The sequence below is a fragment of the Microchirus variegatus genome (assembly GCF_963457635.1).
Source record: "Microchirus variegatus genome assembly, chromosome: 21".
Taxonomy (NCBI): domain Eukaryota; kingdom Metazoa; phylum Chordata; class Actinopteri; order Pleuronectiformes; family Soleidae; genus Microchirus; species Microchirus variegatus.
Window position 1 is genome coordinate 10239685 of NC_139822.1, and position 24711 is coordinate 10264395.

A 24711-nucleotide genomic window follows, 5' to 3' on the forward strand; every position below is an offset into this window, starting at 1 on the left:
ACTTCAGTTTCCTGTCTCACAGTTTGACGTCGATGTGGTCTCCTGTCATGTGAGCAGCAGGGGGCGCTCTGCACCGTCTGTGTGGATGAGGTTTTGAGGACTTACTGTGAGTCCTGGACAGGACGTCGTCGCTGGCGTCCTGAGGTCAGCGCAGCACAAACAACCAGGAGAAAACACAACAACCACACAAACACAACGTTACTGAGTCACAGCGACAGACTGAGAGCAGAGGGAACAACAACGCTGGTCGCCACGGCAACGGGGCGCAGCTCATGTCCCAAGGACCACCACCAGGGGGCCTCGCCCTGCTACCGTGACAACCACCGGCACGTTTGCAGCACGCCGCCGCCACCAGCTGAGCTCTCCACCTGTCGCTGACCAGTCAAGCCCCGCCCATGCCCCGCCCCCCCCCGGCCCATGCCCCGCCCCCCCCCCCCCCCCCCGCGGTGCTGGTACTCACGGTCGACATCACTGCTCTCCTGCTTGGTCGTCTCTTTGCTCTCTTTGCCCTTGTAGAACGGAAACTTTCGGGAAAAGAGGTTCTTTTTACGCTTGTCATTGAGAGACTGCTGAGGAGGAGGAGGAGGAGGAAGAGGGGGAGGAGGAAGAAGGAGGAAGAAGAGGAGGAGAAGCAGGGGGAAGAGGAAGAAGAGGGGGAAGAGGAGGAAGAGGAAGAAGAAGTGGAGGATGAGGCAGAGGACGAGGAGGAGGATGAAAGGGAGGAGGAACAGGAGGAGGAACAGGAGGAGGGGGGGGAGGGGGAGGAGGAGGAGGAAGAAGAGGAGGGGGAGGGGGGAAGAAGAAGAGGAGGAAGAGGAAGAAGAGGAGGATGAAGAAGAGGAGGGGGAGGGGGGAAGAAGAAGAGGAGGAGGAGGAGGAAGAAGAAGAGGAGGAGAAGAAGGAAGAAGTGGAGGAGGAACAGGAGGAAGAAGAGGAGGAAGAAGAAGAGGAGGAGGAGAAGAAGGAAGAAGTGGAGGAGGAAGAGGAGGAGGAACAGGAGGAAGAAGAAGTGGAGGAGGAGGAGGTGATGGAATAAAAACAGAAGAGATGAGGACAGAATGAGACGTCTGTCTGTCTCTGTGTCTGAACAACACTTCTGTCTACTGTTATTAACCTGTTATTAACATATTAACCTGTTATTACCCTGTTATTAACATATTAACCTGTTATTAACCTGTTATTAACATATTAACCTGTTATTAACCTGTTATTGATTTGTTATTACTGAATAAAGTTTGAATAAGAATCGGGACACGTTTTTATTTATTATTGTTGTGAAATATTACTATTTTTAGAAAAAGTCTCTTTGTGGATTTGCATAAAAAAGTCAGTTACGTTTCAGTCCACTAGATGGCGCCAAGTGCTCCATCTCATTGGAGCTGTTGTGTGTGAACATCGCAATATAATTTCGTACTGCCACAAGGGGGCGCTGTAGCTTTATGTTTCCAATCGACACTCTTTCCTGACAACAAATGAAGGCGGAGCACAGACAGAGAAGACTCAACCCCGTTTGTTTTTTTACAGCCAATAACGTCCCGTTCTGACGAGTCAAACTTTGATTGACAGCTTTTGTGTGGGTGGAGCCACAGAGTCAGACTGACTGGGTTTGTTCTTTGTAAAGAGGAAACACACTGAACCGGAAACGCCCACATTTACACGCCGACAGTGAACGCAGCACAGAGAGAGAGAGATGACATGCAGCGACATGCAGACATCAGCTGACCCTGAAGGCGTCATGTGACCATGGACAAACAGAAACTGACTTTTATTTTGAAAACTGTTGCATTTATGTGTGGATTAACAAAAACTGAGGCTTTTATTTTGTAAACTGTGGCGTTTAAGTGTAGATTAAAAGAAACTGAGACTTTTATTTTAAAATCTGTTGCGTTTAAGCGTAGCCAAACAGAAACTGAGACTTTTATTTTGAAAAGTGTTGAGTTTAAGCATAGCCGAACAGAAACTAAGACTTTTATTTTGAAAACTATTGAGTTTAAGCGTGGACGAAAAGAAACTGAGACTTTTATTTTGAAAACTGTTGAGTTTAAGAGTGGATTAACAGAAACTGATACTTTGATTTTGAAAACTGAGTTTAAGCGTGGATTAACAGAAACTGAGACTTTTATTTTGAAAACTGTTGAATTTAAGTGGATTAACAAAAACTGAGACTTTTATTTTGAAAACTGTTGAGTTTATGCGTGGATTAACAAACTGAAACTTTTATTTTGAAAACTGTTGAGTTTAAGCGTGGACGAAAAAAAGTGAAACTTTTATTTTGAAAACTGTTGAGTTTAAGCGTGGATTAACAGAAACTAAGACTTTTATTTTTAAATCTGTTGAGTTTAAACATGGATTAACAGAAACTGAGACTTTCATTCTGAAAACTGTTGAGTTTAAACGCAGTCACATGACAAGCTACAGCTTCGTGGTTAAACAGATGTAACATGCTAATAAGCGTTAGAGAGAGAGAGAGAGAGAGAGAGAGAGAGAGGAGGAGGAGGAGGAGGAGGAGGAGGAAGGTGTGAGCAGCAGACAGTCACACATCAATGTCAAGCGTTTGTCCCCGCCCCTCCCCGCCCAGCCCCGCCCAGCCCCGCCCCCCCGGGTCAAACCGTGTGTTACAGAGCGGCGTTGGCGGTTTCGGGCGATGTGTTCAGGTGACACGTGTTAAAAGCAGCACGCCGTTCGGAAAAAGGCGCCGAGGAGGAAGAGGAGGCCGCCTCTCAGCGGCCGCACACGCCCACATGCTGTTAACCGCTCAGTGGCGTCACACGTTAGTCTCGCGTTAGTGGGCGGAGCTCAGGTGGCAGCGGGCGGCGCGTCGCTCTGGAAAAACGTCATGCATCATCATCATCATCATCAGCTGCTCGTCACACTCACCCCGCGCTCTCGAGACTTGGCGTTGAACTTCACCGTCTTTAACCTCGCACGCTCTTTCTTCTCCACCCTGTGGATCGATGAGACAAAAGGTCAGAGGTCAGAGGTCAGAGATCGTCGCACATGGCATCGCTCTGCTGGTTACTTCTCTAAAAGGAAACCATTCATCCTCCCACACCAAAGTCCACAGAGAAAACCAGTGATTTTAGCTCACAGCGACACAGGAGCTGCTGGTCCTCTGCTGCCTCGTGTGGTCACTTTGTGTCACTGAGTTAAGTCTAAAGTAAATTTTTAAAAGCTGAATTCACTAAAATCAGTCATTGTAAGATTAAAATCACTGGTTTACTCTATGGGCTTTGGTGTGGGAGAGTGAGTGACTTTGGTGTGAGAGAGTGAGTGACTTTGGTGTGGGAGAGTGAGTGACTTTGGTGTGAGAGAGTGAGTGACTTTGGTGTGGGAGAGTGAGTGACTTTGGTGTGGGAGAGTGAGTGACTTTGGTGTGGGAGAGACTTTTGTGTGAGAGAGTGAGTGACTGGTGTGAGAGAGTGAGTGACTTTGGTGTGGGAGAGTGAGTGACTTGGGTGTGGGAGAGTGAGTGACTTGGGTGTGGGAAAGTGAGTGACTTTGGTGTGGGAGAGTGAGTGACTTTGGTTTGGAAGAGTGAGTGACTTTGGTGTGGGAGAGTGAGTGGTTTACAAACCGTTTCCATGCGACTTGGAAAACACATTAGAAGGAGAATAAAAACAGGAGGACTGACCGTCTCTTGCTGGGGATCACGCCCACTTCCTCCGTCTCACCCTGAGCGGTCAGCTGACGCGCCTGCCACCACTCGTCGTCGGACGCGTTCACCACGTGAAGGATGTCGCCGAACTTAAAGTTGAGGCCCTGACTGGGCAGACCAGAGTCTCTGGTCTTATCATAGTCAAAGAGAGCTCTGCACACGCGCACACACACACACACACACACACACACACACACACACACACACACACACACACTAAATCAAACTTTACTTCAACACACATTTTTCACAACAATTTACCTGAATTGAGTCTAAACGCGGAGGAACAGAAACTGAGACTTTTATTCTGAAAACTGTCGATTTTTAGTGTGGACGAACAGAAACTGAGACTTTTATTCTGAAATCTGTTGAGTTTAAGCATGGACGAACAGAAACTGAGACTTTTATTCTGAAATCTGTTGAGTTTAAACGCGGACGAACAGAAACTCAGACTTTTATTTTGAAAACTTTTGAGTTTAAGCATGGACGAACAGAAACATACTTTTATTTTGAAACCTGTTGAGTTTAAGCATGAACGAACAGAAACAGACTTTTATTTTGAAATCTGTTGAGTTTAAACGTGGACAAACAGAAACTGAGACTTTTATTTTGAAATCTGTTGAGTTTAAACGTGGACAAACAGAAACTGAGACTTATTTTGAAAACTGTTGAGTTTAAGCATGGATAAATGGAAACTGACTTTTATTTTGAAAATAGTGGGGTTGAGTTAAAGAGTGGCTGAAGAGAAGATGAGACTTTTATTTTGAAAATAGTGGGGTTGATTTTAAGCATGGATGAATAAAAACTGAGACTTTTATTCTGAAAACTGTTGAGTTCAAGCATGGATGAATGGAAACTGAGACTTTATTCTGAAAACCGTTGAGTTTAAGCATGGACGAATGGAAACTGACTTATTTTGAAAAAAGTGGGGTTTATTTTGAAAAAAGTGGGGTTTATTCTAAGCATTGATGAACAGAAGCTCTGACTTTTATTCTGAAAATAGTGGGGTTGTTTTTTAAGCGTGGCTGGTCAGAAAGTGAGTCTCTTATTTTGAAAATACAGAGATGAGACAGGTGAGCGGTCAGAAGTCACTCACCTGACGTACAGCGACCTCTTGTGGCTGGTGCGCAGAGAACCGGAGCCTGAGCTGATGCTGCTGTTCATCATCTGCTCCCTCAGGTCGTGGATCTTTGCCTCGAATCGACTGTAATCTGAAACACAGACACCAGGGGTCACCAGAGGTCACCGTGTGTGCGTGAGTGTGTGTGTGTGTGTGTGTGTGTCTCACCCTCTGGCCTGTAGTGGGCGATGATGGTCACCGTCTGTCCGGCGTTCTTCAGGGCGGCGGCCGCCTGTTCGTGGGTGGCGTTACGCAGATCCACGCCGTTCACCTGAAAAAAACACCCAGAGTCCACGGTTACTAACACACACACACACACACACACACACACACACACACACACACAGAGGGAGTGCTGGTCCTGCTGTACTTGTGAGGTCTAACTATTGACAGACAACCCTTGTTTGTGGGGACCTTTGAAAACTGTTGAGTTTAAGTGTGGACGAACAGAAAACGAGACTTTTATTTTGAAAACTGTTGAGTTTAAGTGTGGACGAACAGAAACTGAGACTTTTATTTTGAAAACTGTTGAGCTTAAGTGTGGACGAACAGAAACTGAGACTTTTATTTTGAAAACTGTTGAGTTTAAGCGTGGACGAACAGAAACGGAGACTTTTATTTTGAAAAATATTGAGTTTAAGTGTGGCTGAACAAAAACTGAGACTTTTATTTTGAAAACTGTTGAGTTTAAGCGTGGACGAACAGAAACTGAGACTTTTATTTTGAAAACTGTTGAGTTTAAGCGTGGACCAACAGAAACTGAGACTTATTTTGAAAAAACGTGGGATTGTTTTTAAGCGTGGACGAACAAAAACTGAGACTTTTATTCTGAAAAATATTGAGTTGAAGTGTGGCTGAACAGAAAATGAGACTTTTATTTTGAAAATACCCACCGATACCAGTCGGTCTCCTTTCCTGAGCTCCCCACACAGGTCAGCTGGTCCTCCGGCGAGGATGAAAGAGATGAAGATTCCCTCGCCGTCCTCGCCGCCCACGATGTTGAAGCCGAGTCCGGTCGCTCCTCGGTGCAGCACCACCTTCCTGGGCTCTCTGTGGGAGGAGACAGCAGCTGTCAATCAGCCCTCAGAGGGTCACATGGCCTCACAGGGAAACGCCCCCATCAGGTGACGACGATGAGAGAAGTCTCCATGAGGACTGCTGGTCCTGACAAGGTCAGTGTTTGTCAACACCGTTTGATTTAATGAGACAAAAACAGGAAGTGACATCAGAGTCAGACCGTGACCTCACCGCATGACATCATCATCTCCCAGCATGCTCTTCGGGGTCGGGGAGTAGCGTCCCGACGGTGCTGGTGGTGGGAGGGGCTGACCCAGGAAGGGGGGCGGGCTGATATGGTTCTCCATGTTCTGTGAGTACGCTAGGAGAAGACAGACATGACGAGTCGAGTCAGAGCTTCAGGAGGGAGTACACACACACACACACACACACACACACACACACACACACACACACACACACACACACACACACACACACACACACACACACACACACACACACACACACACACACACACACACACACACACACACACACACACACACACACACACACACACACACACACACACACACACACACACACGACGAGTCGAGTCAGAGCTTCAGGAGGGAGGGAGCACACACACAGAGAGACACACAGACATGACGAGTGGAGTCAGAGCTTCAGGAGGAAACACGAACACACACACACAGACAGACATGACAAGTCGAGTCAGAGCTTCAGGAGGGAACACACACACACAGACAGACAGACATGACGAGTCGAGTCAGAGCTTCAGGAGGGAACCGACACACACACACACACACACACACACACAGACAGACATGACGAGTGGAGTCAGAGCTTCAGGAGGGAACACACACACACAGACATGACGAGTGGAGTCAGAGCTTCAGGAGGGAACACACACACACACACATATAGACAGACATGACGAGTGGAGTCAGAGCTTCAGGAGGGAACACACACACACACACAGACAGACATGATGAGTCGAGTCAGAGCTTCAGGAGTGAACACACACACAGACATGACGAGTTGAGTCAGAGCTTCAGGAGGGAACACACACACACACACACACACAGAGACATGACGAGTCGAATCAGAGCTTCAGGAGGGAACACACTCACTCACACACACACACACAGAGACAGACATGATGAGTCGAGTCAGAGCTTCAGGAGGGAGTGAGCGCACACACACACACACACACACACACACTAAAGTTAAATGACATGATATGAGGACAGATGGAGGACAAGAGGATAGACGGAGGACAGACGGAGGACATGAGAACAGACGAGGGCATGAGGACAGACAGAGGACAGACGGAGGACAGATGATGGACAGCTGGAGGACAGCTGGAGGACAGACATAGGACATGAGGACAGACGGAGGACAGATGATGGACAGAGGACATGAGGACAGACAGAGGACGCGGTGTGTCTCACAGCTGGTGAGGTCTGGCTGAGCGAAGCTGTCGTTCATGAAGACACTGTTGGGTTTGGCCACTTTCAGGTAAACCACATCCGGAGTGTTTTTCAGGGCCGTGACAGCGTGTTCGTGACTCACTTCCTCCAGACACGAGCTGTTCACCTGAGAGCAGACACAAGAGACTTTTATTTTGAAAAACTGCAGGCTCATTTATGTTCTCGTTATTATTTTGAAAAGGAAAAGCTTTTGTTAAACGTGAGTTTAGTAACATGGTTCTGGTCACTATAGTAACAGAAGTCCAACGAGTCAACAGGAAGTAGGGGGGCGTGGCCACATGCTTACAGCCAGCAGCTTGTCTCCGATCTGCAGCCGCCCGTCTTTGTGTGCGGCCCCTCCCTCGATGATCTTGGTGACGTAGATGCTGTTGTCGCCCGGGATGTGCTGGTTCCCCACTCCGCCCGCGATGCTGAAGCCCAGACCTGAACCGGGACCAGGACCAGGACTCAGTGAGTTTGAAACCACCACCACCACCACACTCGCCCCACCACCGTCACCACGGTTACCTTTGGGTCCCTTCACCAGCTTGAGCTCCATCACTTTCTCCGACACGGTTTTCCTGCGGCGGACGTAGAGTCGGACGAGCGAGCCCGCCTCCTTCAGGGCCTCCACGGCGCGGCTGTGGGTCACGTCTCGTACGTCCGCCTCGTTCACCCTGAGGATGACGTCGTTCACCCTGAAATGACAGCAGCACACGGTCGTCCTGAGACTGGACAACGACTTCAGGTACAAAACACACTGATCACTCTCCCACACCAAAGTCCACAGAGAAAACCAGTGATTTTAGCTCACACTGAGACCTGGATCAGGTGAGACCTGGATCAGGTGAGACCTGGATCAGGTGAGACCTGGATCAGGTGAGTCTCACTGATACATTATGAATGAAGCAGTGAAAGGCAGAGCCACACAGCAGGGGATTCTGGGTAATAGACACCTCTCTGAAAGTAAAGAGGTTGTTTTGAAGCGTGTGTGTGTGTGTGTGTGTGTGTGTGTGTGTGTGTGTGTGTGTGTGTGTGTGTGTGTGTGTGTGTCTGTGAGTGAGTGTGTGTGTGTGTGTGTGCGAGTCTGTGTATGTGCGTGTCTGTGAGTGTGTGCGAGTCTGTGTGTGTGAGTGAGTCTGTGTGTTGTGTGCGAGTCTGTGTGTGTTTGTGTCCGTCTGTGTGTGTGTGAGTGTATGTGCGTGCGTGTGTGTCTGTGTGAGTCTGTGTGTGTGTTTCTGTCTGTCTGTGTGTGTGTCTGTGTGCGAGTCTGTGTGTGTGTTTGTGTCTGTCTGCGTGCGTGTGTGTCCGTGTGTGTGTGTGTGTGTCCGTGTGTGTGTGTGTGTCCGTGTGTGTGTGTCTGTGTGTGTGTCCGTGTGTGTGTGTCTGTGTGTGTGTCTGTGCGTGCGTGTCTGTGTGTGTGTGTGTGTGTGTCTGTGTTGACCTCAGTCTAGAGTCCTGTGCAGCAGCTCCTCCTGCGATGACTTTGGTGATGAAGATACTGGGGTCTTCACCGATGTGTGGGTTGTCTGTTCCTCCTGCGATGCTGAAGCCCAAACCTGAGTTTCCCTGGAAACCAAAGGCACATGGATCAATAACATGGATCAATAACATGGATCAATAACATGGATCAATAACATGGATCAGGTCCTTACCCTCTCCAGTGTGATCTCCTCATACTCATAATCAGCCTCTGTCCCGTTCACCTGCGCACACACACACACACACACATTAAAACAGGCTGCTATTGGCTGATAGCAGCTGTCAATCACTCATATATATATATATATGGTGTTGGGGGTGTGGTCTCACGTATGGGGGCGTGTCCAGACTGTCAGCGTTGACCACCACAGGAGCAGGATTGGCCTGAGGAGAGAGGAAACGTCAACACCCGGCCAAAATAAAACCAGCCCACCGACCGTCACGCACATGAAACCTCCCTCAGAGCTCCGCCCCCACAATCACACACACACACACACACCTGCAGTCGAACAGGAAGTGGAGGACAGACATGGTGGCTTGGAGATGAAGGAGAGAACGTGAAGATGAAGAAGATGGAGAGAACGTGAAGAAGATAATGAAGATGATGGAGAGAACGTGAAGATGAAGAAGATGATGGAGAGAACGTGAAGAAGATGATGGAGAGAACGTGAAGAAGATGATGGAGAGAACGTGAAGATGATGGAGAGAACGTGGAGAAGATAATGAAGATGATGGAGAGAACGTGAAGATGAAGAAGATGATGGAGAGAACATGGAGATGAAGAAGATGAGAGAACGTGAAGATGTAGAAGATGATGGAGAGAACATGAAGATGAAGGAGATGATAAAGAGAACATGAAGATGAAGGAGATGATAAAGAGAACATGAAGATGAAGGAGATGATGGAGAGAACATGAAGATGAAGATGATGGAGAGAACGTGAAGATGAAGAAGATGATGGAGAGAACGTGGAGATGAAGGAGATGATGGAGAGAATGTGAAGATGAAGAAGATGAAGGAGAGAACGTGAAGATGAAGAAGATGAGAACGTGAAGATGAAGGAGATGAAGGAGAGAACGTGAAGATGAAGAAGATGAGAACGTGAAGATGAAGGAGATGAGAATGTGGAGAAGATGATGGAGAGAGTGTGAAGATGAAGGAGATGAGAACGTGGAGATGAAGAAGATGAGAACGTGAAGAAGATGAAGGACGAGAGAAAAAGACAAGAAGAGGAAAAATGAAAGAAAAACACCTGTGATGTCGCAGGGATGAGGGTGGTCTCAGCTGGGATTGGTGAGATTGGGATCACAGGGATTATGGAGGAGGGAGGCGGGGCAGCGTCAGCCTGCTGAACAATAGCATGGTGAGGGGTCAAAGGTCAAAGGTTAGGTTCAGATGAAGAGCAGCAGCAGGAGGATGACGACGATGTGTCTGTTTGTTTTGGTCACGCTGAGGTGTCAGCGGGGCGGAGTCTGGTTTTTCTCTGTGGACTTTGGTGTGGGAGAGTGAGCGGTTTGTCGTAGATGACCTGGTCACAGACTCTGGAGCAGCTAAATATGAAGTGAAACACACCAGAGATCTGAGCTGCACACAGGAAGTGCTTCAGCAGCTTCAGAACCCGGAGCACATGGAAAACAAACAGCTGCTAAAATTAGCCGCGCACATTGACCACATTGATCAGGCAGCTGCACGTGTGCAGCGACGCTCGCTGATCCACCGCGCTCACAAGCTTCATTTACCCCAGAAACAACAAAAACACACCGACCATCTCAATGTATGCGGAGTGAGCGCTCGTGTTTGGACAGGATCTTTGAGTGGAAAAGAGGAGGTGTGATTGTACTGACTGTGCTGTGAGCGCCCCCTGCTGCTGAGACACAGCGGTGAAAACATGGCTGCCAGCAGAGACTTCATCAATTCTACTGTGGATTAGCCGTTGAGAGCTAACTCAGCTACTAATATGTGACTATTAGCATCATTTGACAAAGCTAACTATACAACAAACACCTCGAAACAACAGTCGCAAACGCCAGGAAACAACAGTCGCAAACGACAGTAACAAACACGGTCACAAACACAGAAAACAAGAGTCACTAACATCGTCACAAACACAGGAAACAACAGTCACAAACATCGTCACAAACACAGGAAACAACAGTCACAAACACCAGGAAACAACAGTCACAAACAGCAGGAAACAACAGTCACAAACAGCAGGAAACAACAGTCACAAGCACCGGGAAACAACAGTCACAAACACCGGGAAACAACAGTCACAAACACCAGGAAACAACAGTCACAAACACAGGAAACAACAGTCACAAACACAGGAAACTACAGTCACAAACACAGGAAACAACAGTCACAAACACCAGGAAACTACAGTCACAAACACCAGGAAACAACAGTCACAAACACAGTAAACAACAATTACAAACACAGGAAACAACAGTCACAAACAACAGAGACCATGTTTTCGCAGCATTTTGCCTCTGACTTTCATTAACTTTGAAAACTCCTGGACAGAATCAGAGCTGTTATCACAAAGTGTCTCCCGGCGTCCACTAGAACCAGAACCAGATCAGTACCTGACTGAAGGTGGGGGGAACCCGGGGGATGTGCGGCCTGCTGCTGAGGACCTTGGCCGTGCTCCTCGTCGGGCTTTTCTTCACGCTGTCTCGCAGGTTCAGGAAACGACTACGAGCTCTGCAGGAGGCGCTGAAGGTGGCCACAGAGGCCTGGACCTGAGGTGGGTTCTGCTGCTGGTTCTGGAGCTGGTTCTGGAGCTGGTTCTGCTGCTGGCGGTGGAGCTGGATGGCGTGCTGTCTCTGCAGCGGGTGCAGGTGAGCGATGGACTCGTGCAGGTCGACCGCGTCGAAGCGCGTCGGCCTCTTCTCGCCTGCGATGGCGGCCCTGGAGGCGAGCTGCTGCCACGGCTGATGTGTGGTCATGACGGACGTGTGGTCAGATGTGGACTGGATCAACAGCTGATCCAGACTGTTACCGTTGGCTCCGCCCCCCTCTCCCTCCCTGGTCGTCTCTGGTTGCCGTGCCGATTACTCTGCTTCACTGAGCGTGGCACATGTCAGCACCAGGCTCTGCATGAATAATCAATGTCGCCCCCCGATGTGAGGCAGAGCAGCTGCAGGTCAGTGACGCTGCCACACGGTGGCGCTAAAACAGCCCAGGGTGAAATGGTGAAAGTGGGTCATGAGCTTTCATCACATTTCCTTCCACAGTACAGAGAGAATTCATGTGAACACTTCACTTCAGTCACATTACTGGGTAAAAAGCGCCACCTGCAGGAGTTTTGGAGTAAAGAAATATCTCCTGTAACGCCATGAAACAACAGTCGCAAACACCTGGAAACAACAGTCGCAAACACCTGGAAACAACAGTCGCAAACGCCAGGAAACGACAGCCGCAAACGCCAGGAAACAACAGCTGCAAACGCCAGGAAACGACAGCCGCAAACGCCAGGAAACAACAGTCTTAAACGCCAGAAAAACAAACACCTGGAAACAACAGCCGCAAATGCCAGGGAACGACAGCCGCAAACGCGAGGAAACAACAGTCTTAAACGCCAGGAAACAAACACCTGGAAACAACAGTCACAAACACCAGGAAACAGTCACAAACACATGTGAACACTTTAAAAACAAAACCCAGACTCAGTCAAATGACTGTGTCACAAGCGCCCCCTGCAGGAGTGGTGGAGTAGTGAAAACAGGTGAAGACCCTGTGATGAAGACAGAGAATGAACACTTCCTCTTCCGAGTCGCACATGTTCCCCGTCACGTATGTTAGCGCTTTAGCGCGCGGCTCCGAGGCAGCGCTGCGTGTCAGCAGCTGGGTCGTTGCTAGGCAACAACAGTGAGAGGGTTAAGGCATGTGCTACTGCAGGGGTTCCTTTACATCTGCACAGAACATGATGATGATGATGATGATGATGATGATGATGATGATGCTGTTTATGCAGGTGAATCACACACACACACACACACACACACACACACACACACACACGTATGTGATGATGACGATGCAGATGTGACGCAGCAGCTGCAGCATGACATTTACCACACACCATCATATGAACACATGTTGCAGAACACGCGTGATGACATGGTGCAGCCCCTCCCCCTGGAGTCCTCACAGTCTGGAGGAGGAGGAGGAGGAGGAGACCTACCAGGAGGCGCCGGTGGAGCCGCTTGGTTCTCCTCAGTGTGCCCATGATGCGGCGGCCCATCTTTTTAGCATACCACACTGAGTTGAGCATGCTGCTGCTGCTGCTGCTGCTGCTGCTGCTGCTGCTGCTGCTGCTGCTGCTGCTGCTGCTGCCTCCTCGGCGCCTCCTCGGTGCCTCCTCTGGCTCCTGCAGCAGCTGCGACGGGGCAGCAGAGAGAGGGGGTGCTGGCTGAAGAGCAGACGATGGGGGGGGGGGCTTCACTCCTCCTCCTCCTCCTCCTCACAGACAAAAACAAGGAGGCTGCAGAGGAGCTGGTGGAGGAGGAGCTGCAGAGTTTTACGAGCAGCTGTTTGAAGCAGACGTTCACTGAGAAGTGAAGTCGCCACCAGACGAGTGGGGGGGGGGAGGAGCCTAGGGAGGTGGGGGGGGGGGGGGGGTAGATTAACCTGCCAGGGCGAGAGAGCACCACTGAGCAGGTGAGAGAGAGAGAGAGAGAGAGAGAGCAGCCTCTGTCTGTGTGAAGCAGACGCAGCAACAACAGACTGCAGCACCTCCTCCTCCTCCAGGAGGTGAGGAGCATTCACCTGACCTCTGTCCTACTGTCCTCAGACTCCCACACCAAAGTCACTCACTCTCTCACACCAAAGTCACTCACTCTCTTTCACACCAAAGTCACTCACTCTCACACCAAAGTCACTCACTCTCCCACACCAAAGTCACTCACTCTCCCACACCAAAGTCACTCACTCTCCCACACCAAAATCACTCACTCTCACACACCAAAGTCACTCAGTCTCACACACCAAAGTCACTCAGTCTTAAAATATTTACTTTAGACTTAACTCAGTGACACAAAGTGACCACACGAGACCAGCAGCTCCTGTGTCCCTGTGAGCTAAAATCACTGGTTTTCTCTGTTGACTTTGGTGTGGGAGAGTGAGTGATTTACAAACTTCAGCTTCCTGTTGTTAAAGTCTGTCTCACAGTGAAGATAAAGACGTCGTAGAAACCTAAAGTGACGCAGATTTTCTTTTTCCAGACACGTTTTCACAGTCGGACAAGAACAAGAAAAACAGAACTGTTCCTTTAACCACTGAGAACTGAATCATCCATGTTCCTGGGTGTGCGTGTGCATGCGTGTGTGTGTGTATGCATGTGTGTATACTGTATATGTGTGTGTATACTGTGTATACAGCAGTCAATCACGAGAAGACGAGCAGGTCAGGGGGCGTGGTGGAGGCGTGGTTACCTGGATCAAGGGGTAGGGGTTGGAGGAGCAGGACAGGAAGTGGTTCTCCTCTCCGTGAGAGCGGAGGGTGGAGGAGGAGGTGGGGGAGGGGAGCTCCGGGTGCTGCTGTCCGTCAAAGACACACTCCAGGGACGCCACCTACACAACACAGGGAGGGGGCGGAGTCTCCAACAGGTCACAACGCGGCAAAGAGCCAAAGCTTCAGTGATGTCCTTCTGTCCTGTCACCAAAGGGTGGTGCTGTTCTCCTTGTGTGTGTGTGTGTGTGTGTGTGTGTGTGTGTGTGTGTGTGTGTGTGTGTGTGTGTGTGTGTGTGGATAACAATATAAACACAAACATTATGTTCTGTAAATACTAATCAATTAAAATAATCTACACATTAAGGGATAATGAAAATAATCTGGTTTAAATCTCTGGCTATAATTTAGCAGGTGTTAGCGTCTCCACAGGCCACGCCTACCTTCATAGGTGAGATGTGGGCGTGGCTGACGTAGCCGTGCACATTCTCCACCTGAGACAGGTTCTTCTCCGACACCTGGACCAGCTCTGGCCCCGCCCCCACGACCAGCTCTGGCCCCGCCCCCACGATCAGCTCTGGCCCCGCCCCCACGCCCTCTGTCAGCTGGGAGGAGCTCTGGTCCAGGTCCTGGTCCTGGTCCTGGTCCTGGAGGGATGAGTCCTCATCGTGGTGCTGGTACTTCTGAAAGAGGAGGAGACAGGAGAGGAGAGGAGGAGACAGGAGAGGAGAGGAGGAGACAGGAGATGAAAAGACAGGAGATGAGGAGACAGGAGAGAAGAGGAGGGGAGGAGACAGGAGAGAAGAGGAGGAGACAGGAGGAGAAGGTCAACACTGACTCACAGGAAGACACTGGTTCCAAACCCTGGTTCTGGGCCCACAGATGGTTCACAGGAGGGTTTTTTAGGGTCTTCAAACAGATCAGCAGAACTTTGTCGTCATCAGTGATGTCATCACTGCTAGCACGCCGCTAACCACGACAGCGCTAACCAGTCGGTCAGATTACGGTGGTCAGTGTTCAGATTCAACAGATGTCATCAGATTACACAGGCGCATGAAAAGAGATTAGTGATGCAGTCAAAGTCAGATTCAGTGACTTTTTAAATGTATTATTTTTGCCTAATTGCACTCATTTATTTCACATCATAAACATGACGATGATCAGCAGCAGAACAAGTCTTCATTCTTTGTCCTCGTCTCTGAGAGCTGAGGAGGAGGAGGAGGAGGAGGAAGAGGAAGAGCAACGCTGCTAGAAATAGGAGCATGGGGGGGGGGGGTGGTGAGGATGATTCAGGGACGTGATGAAGAGGATTCACCCACACAGTCTGTAGACAGTTGTTCAATAATTACACCTTCACTGTGTTCTCTGCACCACTGTGGTCACTTTATTAGGAACAGCTGAATAAACCACTGACAATCACCTGATCTCATGATCTCACCTAAATCACCTGAACTCGCCTAAATCACCTGATCTCACCTGAACTCGCCTAAATCACCTGATCTCACCTGAACTCGCCTAAATCACCGGATTTCACCTGAACTCACCTGATCTCACCTAAATCACCTGATCTCACCTAAATCACCTGATCTCACCTAAATCACCTCATCTCGCCTAAATCACCTGAACTCACCTGAATCAACTAAACCACCTGACTATACCACTTTTGTGACCACGACCTAAATTACAAACTTCGTCTTCAAAATAAAAGTCAGTTTCTTTCCATCCTCACTGAAACACAACCCCACAAGTTTTCAAAATAAAGGTCCTATCTTCTTTTCATATCCAGCTCAGTCTCCACTTAGGTTGCCCGTTAAAAACCCCAGTGCATCATGGGAACCTGTAGACTGAGCCAACGGCTGCTCTCAGCTGATCTGATGTGTGTGTGTGTGTGTGTGTGTGTGTGTGTGTGTGTGTGTGTGTGTGTGTGTGTGTGTGTGTGTGTGTGTGTGTGTGTGTGTGTGAACACATCAACCACACACACACACGTGTCCGTCATCCTGCCCACGGGCCAATCAGCCGTCAGCACTGATGCAGAGGCTGCCTGTGATTGGCGGCTCAGCTCAGCTCAGCTCAGATTTAACCCCGACTGTGACCTCGCACACGCCACACGCCGCCGCTCTCTCTGCACGTTAGCACGTTAGCACCCACCTTGCAGCCGAACATGAGGGAGATGGCTCTGTTGGTGCAGGCCAGCTTACAGTGGCACAGCACGGGCGAGAAACACTCCCCCTTCTTCCTCCTGCTGCTGCCGCTGCTGCTGCTGCTGTCGGCGCCGGGGCAGGTGGCCGCCAGCCGCCGCCTCCTCCAGGAGCGCCGCCGCCGGCTCCTCCCGCGCCGCCCGGCTCCTCCCGCAGCACCAGCGCCTCCTCCTCCTCCACTGCTGCTGCTGCTGCTCCCTGCTCTGACCATCCGCCCTCATTCCTTGTGTCGCTCCATCGTGGCGAGGAGGAAACGACTCCTGGAGCTCTGCCTTCATCCAGGGAGAACCTCCCTCCTCCTCCTCCTCCTCCTCCTGATAGAATGTGCTCCTCTCTCTCTTCACCTCCTCTCAGGCGCTCACCACGACTCCTCTCTCTCTCTCTCTCTCTGTGGTGATGTGTGTGTGTGTGTGAAGCCTTCCTCTGTGGGTGTGTGATGAAGAGAGGGGGGAGGGGTGGGGGAGTCACATGACTCATCGGAAACGAGGAGGGTTGAGCGAGAGAGAGAGAGAGAGAGGGGGGGTGTGTCCTCGGGGAAGGTCAGTGATGAAGAGGATGAAGAGGGGTCAGGTGGTCCAGGGCGAGGTCAGGTGACGCATCCACAATCACACAATGCGCCGCATTTCACGTTCCCACCACCAGAGGGCGCGCGTGATTACAGAGGAGGAGACGAAAACGATTGAGAAGAAGAAGAAGAAGAAGAAGAAGCTTCTGCGAGTTAGCCACTGTGCTGTGAGCGCCCCCTACTGCCTAGGATCGCGTCTTTATATCACCGCTAAACCACTCACTCTCACACACCAAAGTCCACAGAGAAAAATCACTAACTTACAATGACTGATTTTAATGAATTCAGCTTTTAAAATATTACATTTAGTGACACTTAACTCAGTGACACAAAGTGACCACACGAGGCAGCAGAGGACCAGCAGCTCCTGTGTCCCTGTGAGCTAAAATCACTGGTTTTCTCTGTGGACTTTGGTGTGGGAGAGTGAGTGGTTAGTGTTTGATACTGCTTACATGTCGGACGTGAGATAAAGACATGAACATGGCGGTTCTTAACACAGGGGGGCGCTCACACCACAGTCAGCACCTCGTACAACCTCTCCACAAAAAACCTGAAGCACCACAGAAGAAGAAAATACACCGTTTTCACTGCTCTGTGTGTGTGTGTGTGTATTCTCTTCATGAGTTTAAACAGTGCCCTCTGGTGGTGAAGTCAGGCCACAGCGCTGCATCACTGTCGTCTGTGGCGGCTCCCCAGCAGATTATTATGGGATATAAAAAGTATTGGTCACTTTATCAGTACAAACACAGAGTCATTAAAGATTTAAATAAACCGACCGTGTTTTAACCGACTCTCACACACACACACACACACACTTTTATTCATTATGAATTTATTCAAATTCAAACGTGGTTGTGTGAGGTACAGACACTGGCTGTGCTGTGAGCGCCCCCTGCTGCTGAGAACCAGTCTGAGACAGCAGCAGAGACACGAGGACAAAAAGAAAGACAAGACAGACGTCAGTTAAAGTTTCTACGTCACATGATCACGTCTTTATCTCACTGTGAGACAGACGTCTGTAAACCACTCACTCTCCCACACCACCACCACCAAGTGCACCCTGAACGCACCGTCTGCCCCTGAACACACCATCAAAACACACCGTCAAACCCCTGAAGGCAAAATTAAAACACACCATCAAACCATCAAAACACACCATCAAACCATCAGACCCTGAACGCACCATCAAACCCCTGAATGCACAATTAAACCCTGAACGCACCATCAAAACACACCATCAAACCCCTGAACGCACCATCAAACCATCAGACCCTGAACACACCATCAAACCCCTGAACGCACCATCAAACCCCTGAACGCACCATCAAATCATCAGACCCTGAACACACCATCAGACCCTGAACGCACCATCAAACCCTGAACGCACCATCAAACCATCAAAACCCTGAACACACCATCAAACCCCTGAACGCACCATCAAACCCCTGAACCCCCTGAACGCACCATCAAACCCCTGAACGCACCATCAAACCCCAGAACGCACCATCAAACCCCAGAACGCACCATCAGACCCCTGAACGCACCATCAGACCCCTGAACGCACCATCAGACCCCTGAACGCACCATCAGTGTTATGATGCCACCACAGCGACACCTTGAGGCCGTCTAAAGCCCCTCCCCCTCAGCAGTACTCACATGATGGCGTTGACCAGGCGAGCGTCCGACCTGTGCCAGCGCGTGCAGGATTTCGTGAAGGAGGGGGCAGTCCTACGAACGACCACGCACGTTTACCATCAGAGGGGAAGAAAAACAACAACACACAGCTCACCTGCACACAGGAAGTACATCACAGAGCTCCACCTACAGCCCATGTGAGTGCATGAAAAAAGCTGTGTTTTCTGGGGACGAGAAGACGAGCTACAAGATGCGTTCAAAGACCCTGGTAAATATCATTTCAACAACTTGGTCCACCAGGGGGCGTGGCCAAACAGATCAAACTATCTTTTTTATGTCCCGCCTTCTTCTATCACTGACACTGTGTCACAAAAATGGACGACGCGACATCGAAGCTCCGCCTCCGAGTGACACGGTCGTCATGCATTGGTTCTCACCTCGATGCTGGTGCTGAGGTCAGAGGTCACCGTGGTGCTCTGAAGGCTGGAGAAGTCCCACAGGTTGACTGGCAGCGCGGGGTCCGCCCCCTTTGGAGACTCCACCCATCTCTGACTGTCCAATAAGGTCACTTCGTAAAACTCCTGGATATCTGAGCGGGAGAGAGACAGCGACAGGAGTTTGAGTCAAAACAAGACGCGTGAACACATGAAGACATGAAGACGAACGTATGAACACATGAAAACGAACGTGTGAACACATGAGGACAGACGCGTGAGCACATGAAGACGAACGTGTGAACACATGAAGACGAACGTGTGAACACATGAGGACAGACGTGTGAACACATGAAGACGAACACATGAACACATGAAGACGAACGCGTGAACAAATGAAGACAAACACATGAACACATGAAGACAAACACATGAACACATGAAGACAAACACATGAACACATGAAGACGTGGTTATGTCATAAAAATAGATTCACAGCTCCAAGAAAAGCTAAAAAATAAACATAAACACTGTATTTATAGCAGCTATATTCACTGTGTGTGTGTGTGTGTGTGTGTGTGTGTGTGTGTGTGTGTGTGTGTGTGTGTGTGTGTGTGTGTGTGTGTGTGTGTGTGTGTGTGTGTGTGTGTGTGTGTGTGTGTGTGTGTGATGATGTACACTGATGTCCTGTGAAGACAGAGCCTGTGTGGATCAGTGGATCATGGAGACTGAAGAGATCGTTTTACAGCGACTCACTTCCCAAGTTAGAGCATCTCTACGGTTACGGTGGATCAACAGAGCCGCGTCAACGACGTGGTTTCAGCCGCAGCCAAAATATCAAACAGTGATTTCTCCTGACAAGATATTACCAAGTGCATTTGTCATGTAATCCGCTTTTAAGTCGAGCTTAAGGCTGCAAGAGTCCAGGAATTAACGGGATTAATAAACGGGACGGTTTTCCAAAACAGAAGGTTTTTAAATATCTTAAACATCTTCATCTTTGGCTAAAACTGATCGGATTTCACAGAGATCACGTTATCTTACTTTACCAAGGAAACTAGAGTTAGTAAAACACTTACTCTGCCACACCAAAGTCCCTCACTCTGCCCCACCAAAGTCACTCACTCTCACACACCAAAGTCACTCACTCTCACACACCAAAGTCACTCACTCTCCCTGCACCAAAGTCACTCACTCCCCCAAACCAAAGTCACTCACTCCCCCAAACCAAAGTCACTCACTCTGCCACACCAAAGTCACTCACTCTCCTACACCAAAGTCACACTCTCCTACACCAAAGTCACTCACTCTCCTCACACCAAAGTCACTCACTCTCCCGCACCAAAGTCACTCACTCTCTTACAACAAAGTCACTCTCTCTCCCGCACCAAAGTCGCTTACTCTCCCTCACTCTCCCGCACCAAAGTCGCTCACTCTCGCGCACCAAAGTCGCACACTCTCCCGCACCAAAGTCACGCACCCTCCCACACCAAAGTCGCTCACTCTCCCGCACCAAAGTCGCTCACTCTACCGCACCAAAGTCACTCACTCTCCCACACCAAAGTCGCTCACTCTCCCTCACTCTCCCGCACCAAAGTCACTCACTCTACCGCACCAAAGTCACTCACTCTACCGCACCAAAGTCACTCACTCTCCCACACCAAAGTCACTCACTCTCCCGCACCAAAGTCACTCACTCTGCCACACCAAAGTCACTCACTCTGCCACACCAAAGTCACTCATTCTACCACACCAAAGTCACTCACTCTTAAAATATTTACTTTAGACTTAACTCAGTGACACAAAGTGACCACACGAGGCAGCAGAGGACCAGCAGCTCCTGTGTCCCTGTGAGCTATCACTGGTTTTCTCTATGGACTTTGGTGTGGGAGAGTGAGTGGTTTTTTTCTTTAGTTTTACACAAGTAAATGTTGATTTTTAGGCCTTTAAGACAACATTGATCGACTTAAATCTACGACGTCTTAAGAACTCGTTCACGTCTTTATCTCAATGTGAAGTTTGTAAAACACGAGAAAATATTCACATTTAAGCTGAAAATCAGAGAATCTTTTATTATACAAACTAACACAGACAGCTGTGCTGCTCCTCCTCCTCCTCCTCCTCCTCCTCCTCCTCCTCCTCCTCCTCCTGGATTATTCTACCATGTTAAACCATGTTAAATGACGGTGTTCACACACAGATTACACACACACAACTCTGTTTGGACTTTGACAGATTACAATAAAATCTGTTTTTCATCACATGCTGGGACGTCAGGATTATGACAAGCTAGAGCTGCTGGAGACGTGTGAGAAACTGTGTGTGTGTGTATATATATATATATATATACACACGTATATCAGGATATAAATCTAATCAATATTTCTGTACAGTATGTTTTATACTGTAAATAACATGTTTATTTATATACTTCATATCCTGATATTTCATGTAGATTTAAAGCTGCACACAATCTGATTATTATTATTTATTCAGATTACTTCACTGAGTGTAATCAGATTATTTTGGTGTATGTGTTGCTGGGTAAAAACCAGATAACTTCAGTTAAACTACAAAGTTTGGTTCTTTCTTTCTTTTTTTATTGTTATTATTATTATTATTATTATTATTATTATTATTAAAAAAGGGTTTTTGTCGTTTGGTTTATATTTAAATGATCAATGATTGCAACATGAAGTGGTTTAAGTCTGAATAATAGTGTGTTAAAGCTGCGTCGTTAATATCGATTAACATAGAGATAAATAACTTTAAAACACATTTGTGAGATGTTGGTTTTTATCTTTGTTATAGTTTTATTGTACGACCTGTTTGTTTGTGTTTGTTTGTGATATTTTCTACAGTATTTTTATAGTTTGTTCTCAGGTCTACTGTATTAGGTCACACGTTTGTATGTTTTGTTTATTTGATTTATTTAACTCTGATGTACAGCTGTCGATGTTTTGAAAGTACTTTATCAATAAAGTTGGATTGGAGCAAATAAACCAGAAATTCTCACATTGATCAGATCACAGATCAGATCACAGATCAGAACACAGATCAGAACACAGATCAGAACACAGATCAGATCACAGATCAGATCACAGATCAGATCACAGTAAGTCTTACCTATGAGCGCCTGGAACAGGTTGCTCTGAAAGACGTCGATGACTCTCTGCAGAGAGACTCTGAGCTGCCGATCCTCAGTGTGGTTCAGTTTGGTTCTGTATTCCTCCAGAAGAAGAAGAGCTCGCTGTGCATCTGCATCAACACAAGGAGAAAGAACATTATTATTATTATTATTATTATTATTATTATTATTATTATTAATAATGTGATCATTATCAATAGAAACTGATATAGAAAGGTGTTTTTCTGTGATGACATCTTTGGCCATAATGTCAATAAAGTCAGTCTAAGTTTCTACGACAACAGGAAACTGAAGTTTGTAAACCACTCACTCTCCCACACCAAAGTCCACAGAGAAAACCAGTGATTTTAGCTCACAGGGACACAGGAGCTGCTGGTCCTCTGCTGCCTCGTGTGGTCACTTTGTGTCACTGAGTTAAGTCTAAAGTAAATATTTTAAAAGCTGAATTCACTAAAATCAGTCATTGTAAGTTAGTGATGGAGGCAGCAGTGGATCAACACCTTTGGTGTGGGAGAGTGAGTGGCTTTGGTGTGGGAGAGTGAGTGACCCACATCAAAGTCACTCACTCTCTCACACCAGTCACTCACTCTTTCACACCAAAGTCACTCACTCTCCCACACCAGTCACTCACTCTCCCACACAAAAGTCACTCACTCTCACCAAAGTCCATAGAGTAAACCAGTGATTTTAACATCACAGCACACAGGAGTTCACAGGAGTTGTTGATCCACTGCTGCCTCCATCACTAACTTACAATGACTGATTTTAGTGAATTCAGCTTTTAGAATATTTAATTTAGACTTAACTCAGTGACACAACGTGACCACACGAGGCAGCAGGACCAGCAGCTCCTGTGTCCCTGTGAGCTAAAATCATTTTTTTTTCTCTATGGGCTTTGGTGTGGGAGAGTGAGTGGTTCACAAACTTCAGTTTAACACTGAGATAAAGACGTGATCATGTGACGTAGAAACTTCGTGGCTAAAATCACGTCATGTTTTCACTCAGCGTTAGCCTCTGTGTCAGGCTGCTCCTCAGCAGCAGGGGGCGCTCTGTCAGTGTCAGGACTTCATACAATCTCACGTTCAAAGAAAACTGAAATGTCCCTTTAATGATTTTCACTAGTTAAACTAAACTGTGTGTGTGTGTAACTCTCAGACACTTTTTTCATCAATAAAAGTAAAAGTAAAACTTCACGTGACTACGACGTCATCAGCGTGTAGTTCTTTCACGACATTCTGTCTGCACTAATTTTTATTTTATTTTATTTATTATTTTGCGGTGACGCGGTGTTTTTTTGTTGTTGTTGTTTTTCTCTCCGTGTCCCACATACAAGTTGGTTAGCATCAGCGGCTAGCCGCCGGCTGCTAGCACTACTTTTAACTGACTTTTCCCGGCCCGGCTCGGCTCGGCTCGGCTGAAGTGACGCCGTGTGTGTGGTGCTGTGGTCCGGCCGTGTGTGTGCCAACATGTCGGCGTCACTTTCACTCTGTTGTTTCCCCGGAAAAACGAGCCTCGGGCTGCGGCTCACAGAGCGAGCTTTAGCCGCGGGCTAACAGCCGTGAGAGCGGCTTACCTTTCCTCCTGACGGGCATGGTCGCTCCGGTTCGGCTCGGCTCGGCTCCGTGTTAACCCTACACACACACACACACACACAGGAGCCGCCGTGGGTCCTTTTTTTTTATCGGTTATTCCTCCAGAGAAAGACCGCTGTCACAACTCCAAGTCCGGGCTCCACGACGACACCAACTTCCCTCCGACAAACAAACTCCGTGTCAGGGGAAAAAAATGAGCCCGTCCAACCGAAAACAAGCCACCGAGTCTCCGGGGAACAGCCGAGTGTTCCCGCTTCAAAGACACAAGCCCCGGAGAGCAGCTCCGCCTGGCACCGGCTCTCCGCGCTCTCCGTCCCCGTCACAGAGGCTCCTTTCACCGGCGTGTAGCGACACACACGAGCCGTTGTGTGCGACACACACACACAAACACACAACAGGAAGAAAAAGTGTGAACACACGGTTATAAAAGGCCGGTGACAGAGTTCCGGAGCCCCCGGGGGCTCTGCTCCTGATCCCGGGAAACAACTTCACAGTCCCGGCTCTTGCTGGCACACCTCAACCCGAGCCGTGCCAAAGTCCAGGCTGCGAGTGCTATTCCCAGCTCAGGCTGCTGCATTCGTGTCAAACTTCCCTCAGAGTAAACTCCTCCTCCTCCTCCTCCTCTCTTCCTCTCTCTTCCTTCCTCCTCCTCCTCTTCCTCCTCCTTCCTCCAGGTCAACACACAAAATCCCAAACTTTGCTCCAAAATGGCGTCTCACCGTCAGAGCTGCAGATGAGAAGCATGTGATTTTCCTAAAGTACTAACCTCCACCACCGAGGCACGGCTTCACCCACTCATTCACTCACTCACTCACTTATTCATTCATTCACTCACTCACTCATTCATTCATTCATTCATTCATTCACTCACTCACTCACTCACTCACGCACTCACTCACTCACTCATTCACTCACTCATTCATTAATTCACTCACTCACT

General features: G+C 48.6%; 2 protein-coding genes across 7 annotated transcripts in view; both read right to left on the reverse strand.

Annotated features, from left to right (window-relative positions):
* dlg1b (discs large MAGUK scaffold protein 1b) overlaps window positions 1-14770 on the reverse strand; it is a 21154-nt gene extending 6384 nt beyond the window's left edge. For 2 of the 6 annotated variants that reach the window (XM_083907539.1, XM_083907535.1), the window contains exons 1-16: window positions 14643-14770; window positions 14184-14321; window positions 10001-10096; window positions 9080-9133; window positions 8923-8973; window positions 8712-8836; window positions 7796-7965; window positions 7575-7711; window positions 7250-7394; window positions 6024-6153; window positions 5669-5825; window positions 4944-5046; window positions 4752-4866; window positions 3632-3808; window positions 2878-2944; window positions 461-566 (exon numbers count right to left, since the gene is read on the reverse strand). In XM_083907539.1, the coding sequence (XP_083763665.1) occupies window positions 461-566; window positions 2878-2944; window positions 3632-3808; window positions 4752-4866; window positions 4944-5046; window positions 5669-5825; window positions 6024-6153; window positions 7250-7394; window positions 7575-7711; window positions 7796-7965; window positions 8712-8836; window positions 8923-8973; window positions 9080-9133; window positions 10001-10096; window positions 14184-14321; window positions 14643-14648 (1777 nt within the window). In that variant the 5' untranslated portion in view covers window positions 14649-14770. Of the gene's footprint in view, window positions 1-460; window positions 570-2877; window positions 2945-3631; window positions 3809-4751; window positions 4867-4943; window positions 5047-5668; window positions 5826-6023; window positions 6154-7249; window positions 7395-7574; window positions 7966-8711; window positions 8837-8922; window positions 8974-9079; window positions 9134-10000; window positions 10097-14183; window positions 14322-14642 lie in introns of all 6 variants that reach the window. The other 4 variants (XM_083907538.1, XM_083907540.1, XM_083907537.1 and 1 more) reach the window with 4 other exon arrangements.
* Window positions 14742-24223, reverse strand: LOC310942592 (disks large homolog 1-like; the record flags this gene model as incomplete). The annotated part of the gene is made up of 4 exons (XM_083908003.1): window positions 23753-24223; window positions 22158-22289; window positions 19035-19186; window positions 14742-14882 (listed from the first exon to the last, which is right to left on the reverse strand). Coding segments are annotated over exons 1-4 (444 nt in total), but the record flags the coding sequence as incomplete, so codon positions are not given.
* Between the last annotated feature and the right edge of the window lie 488 nt (window positions 24224-24711).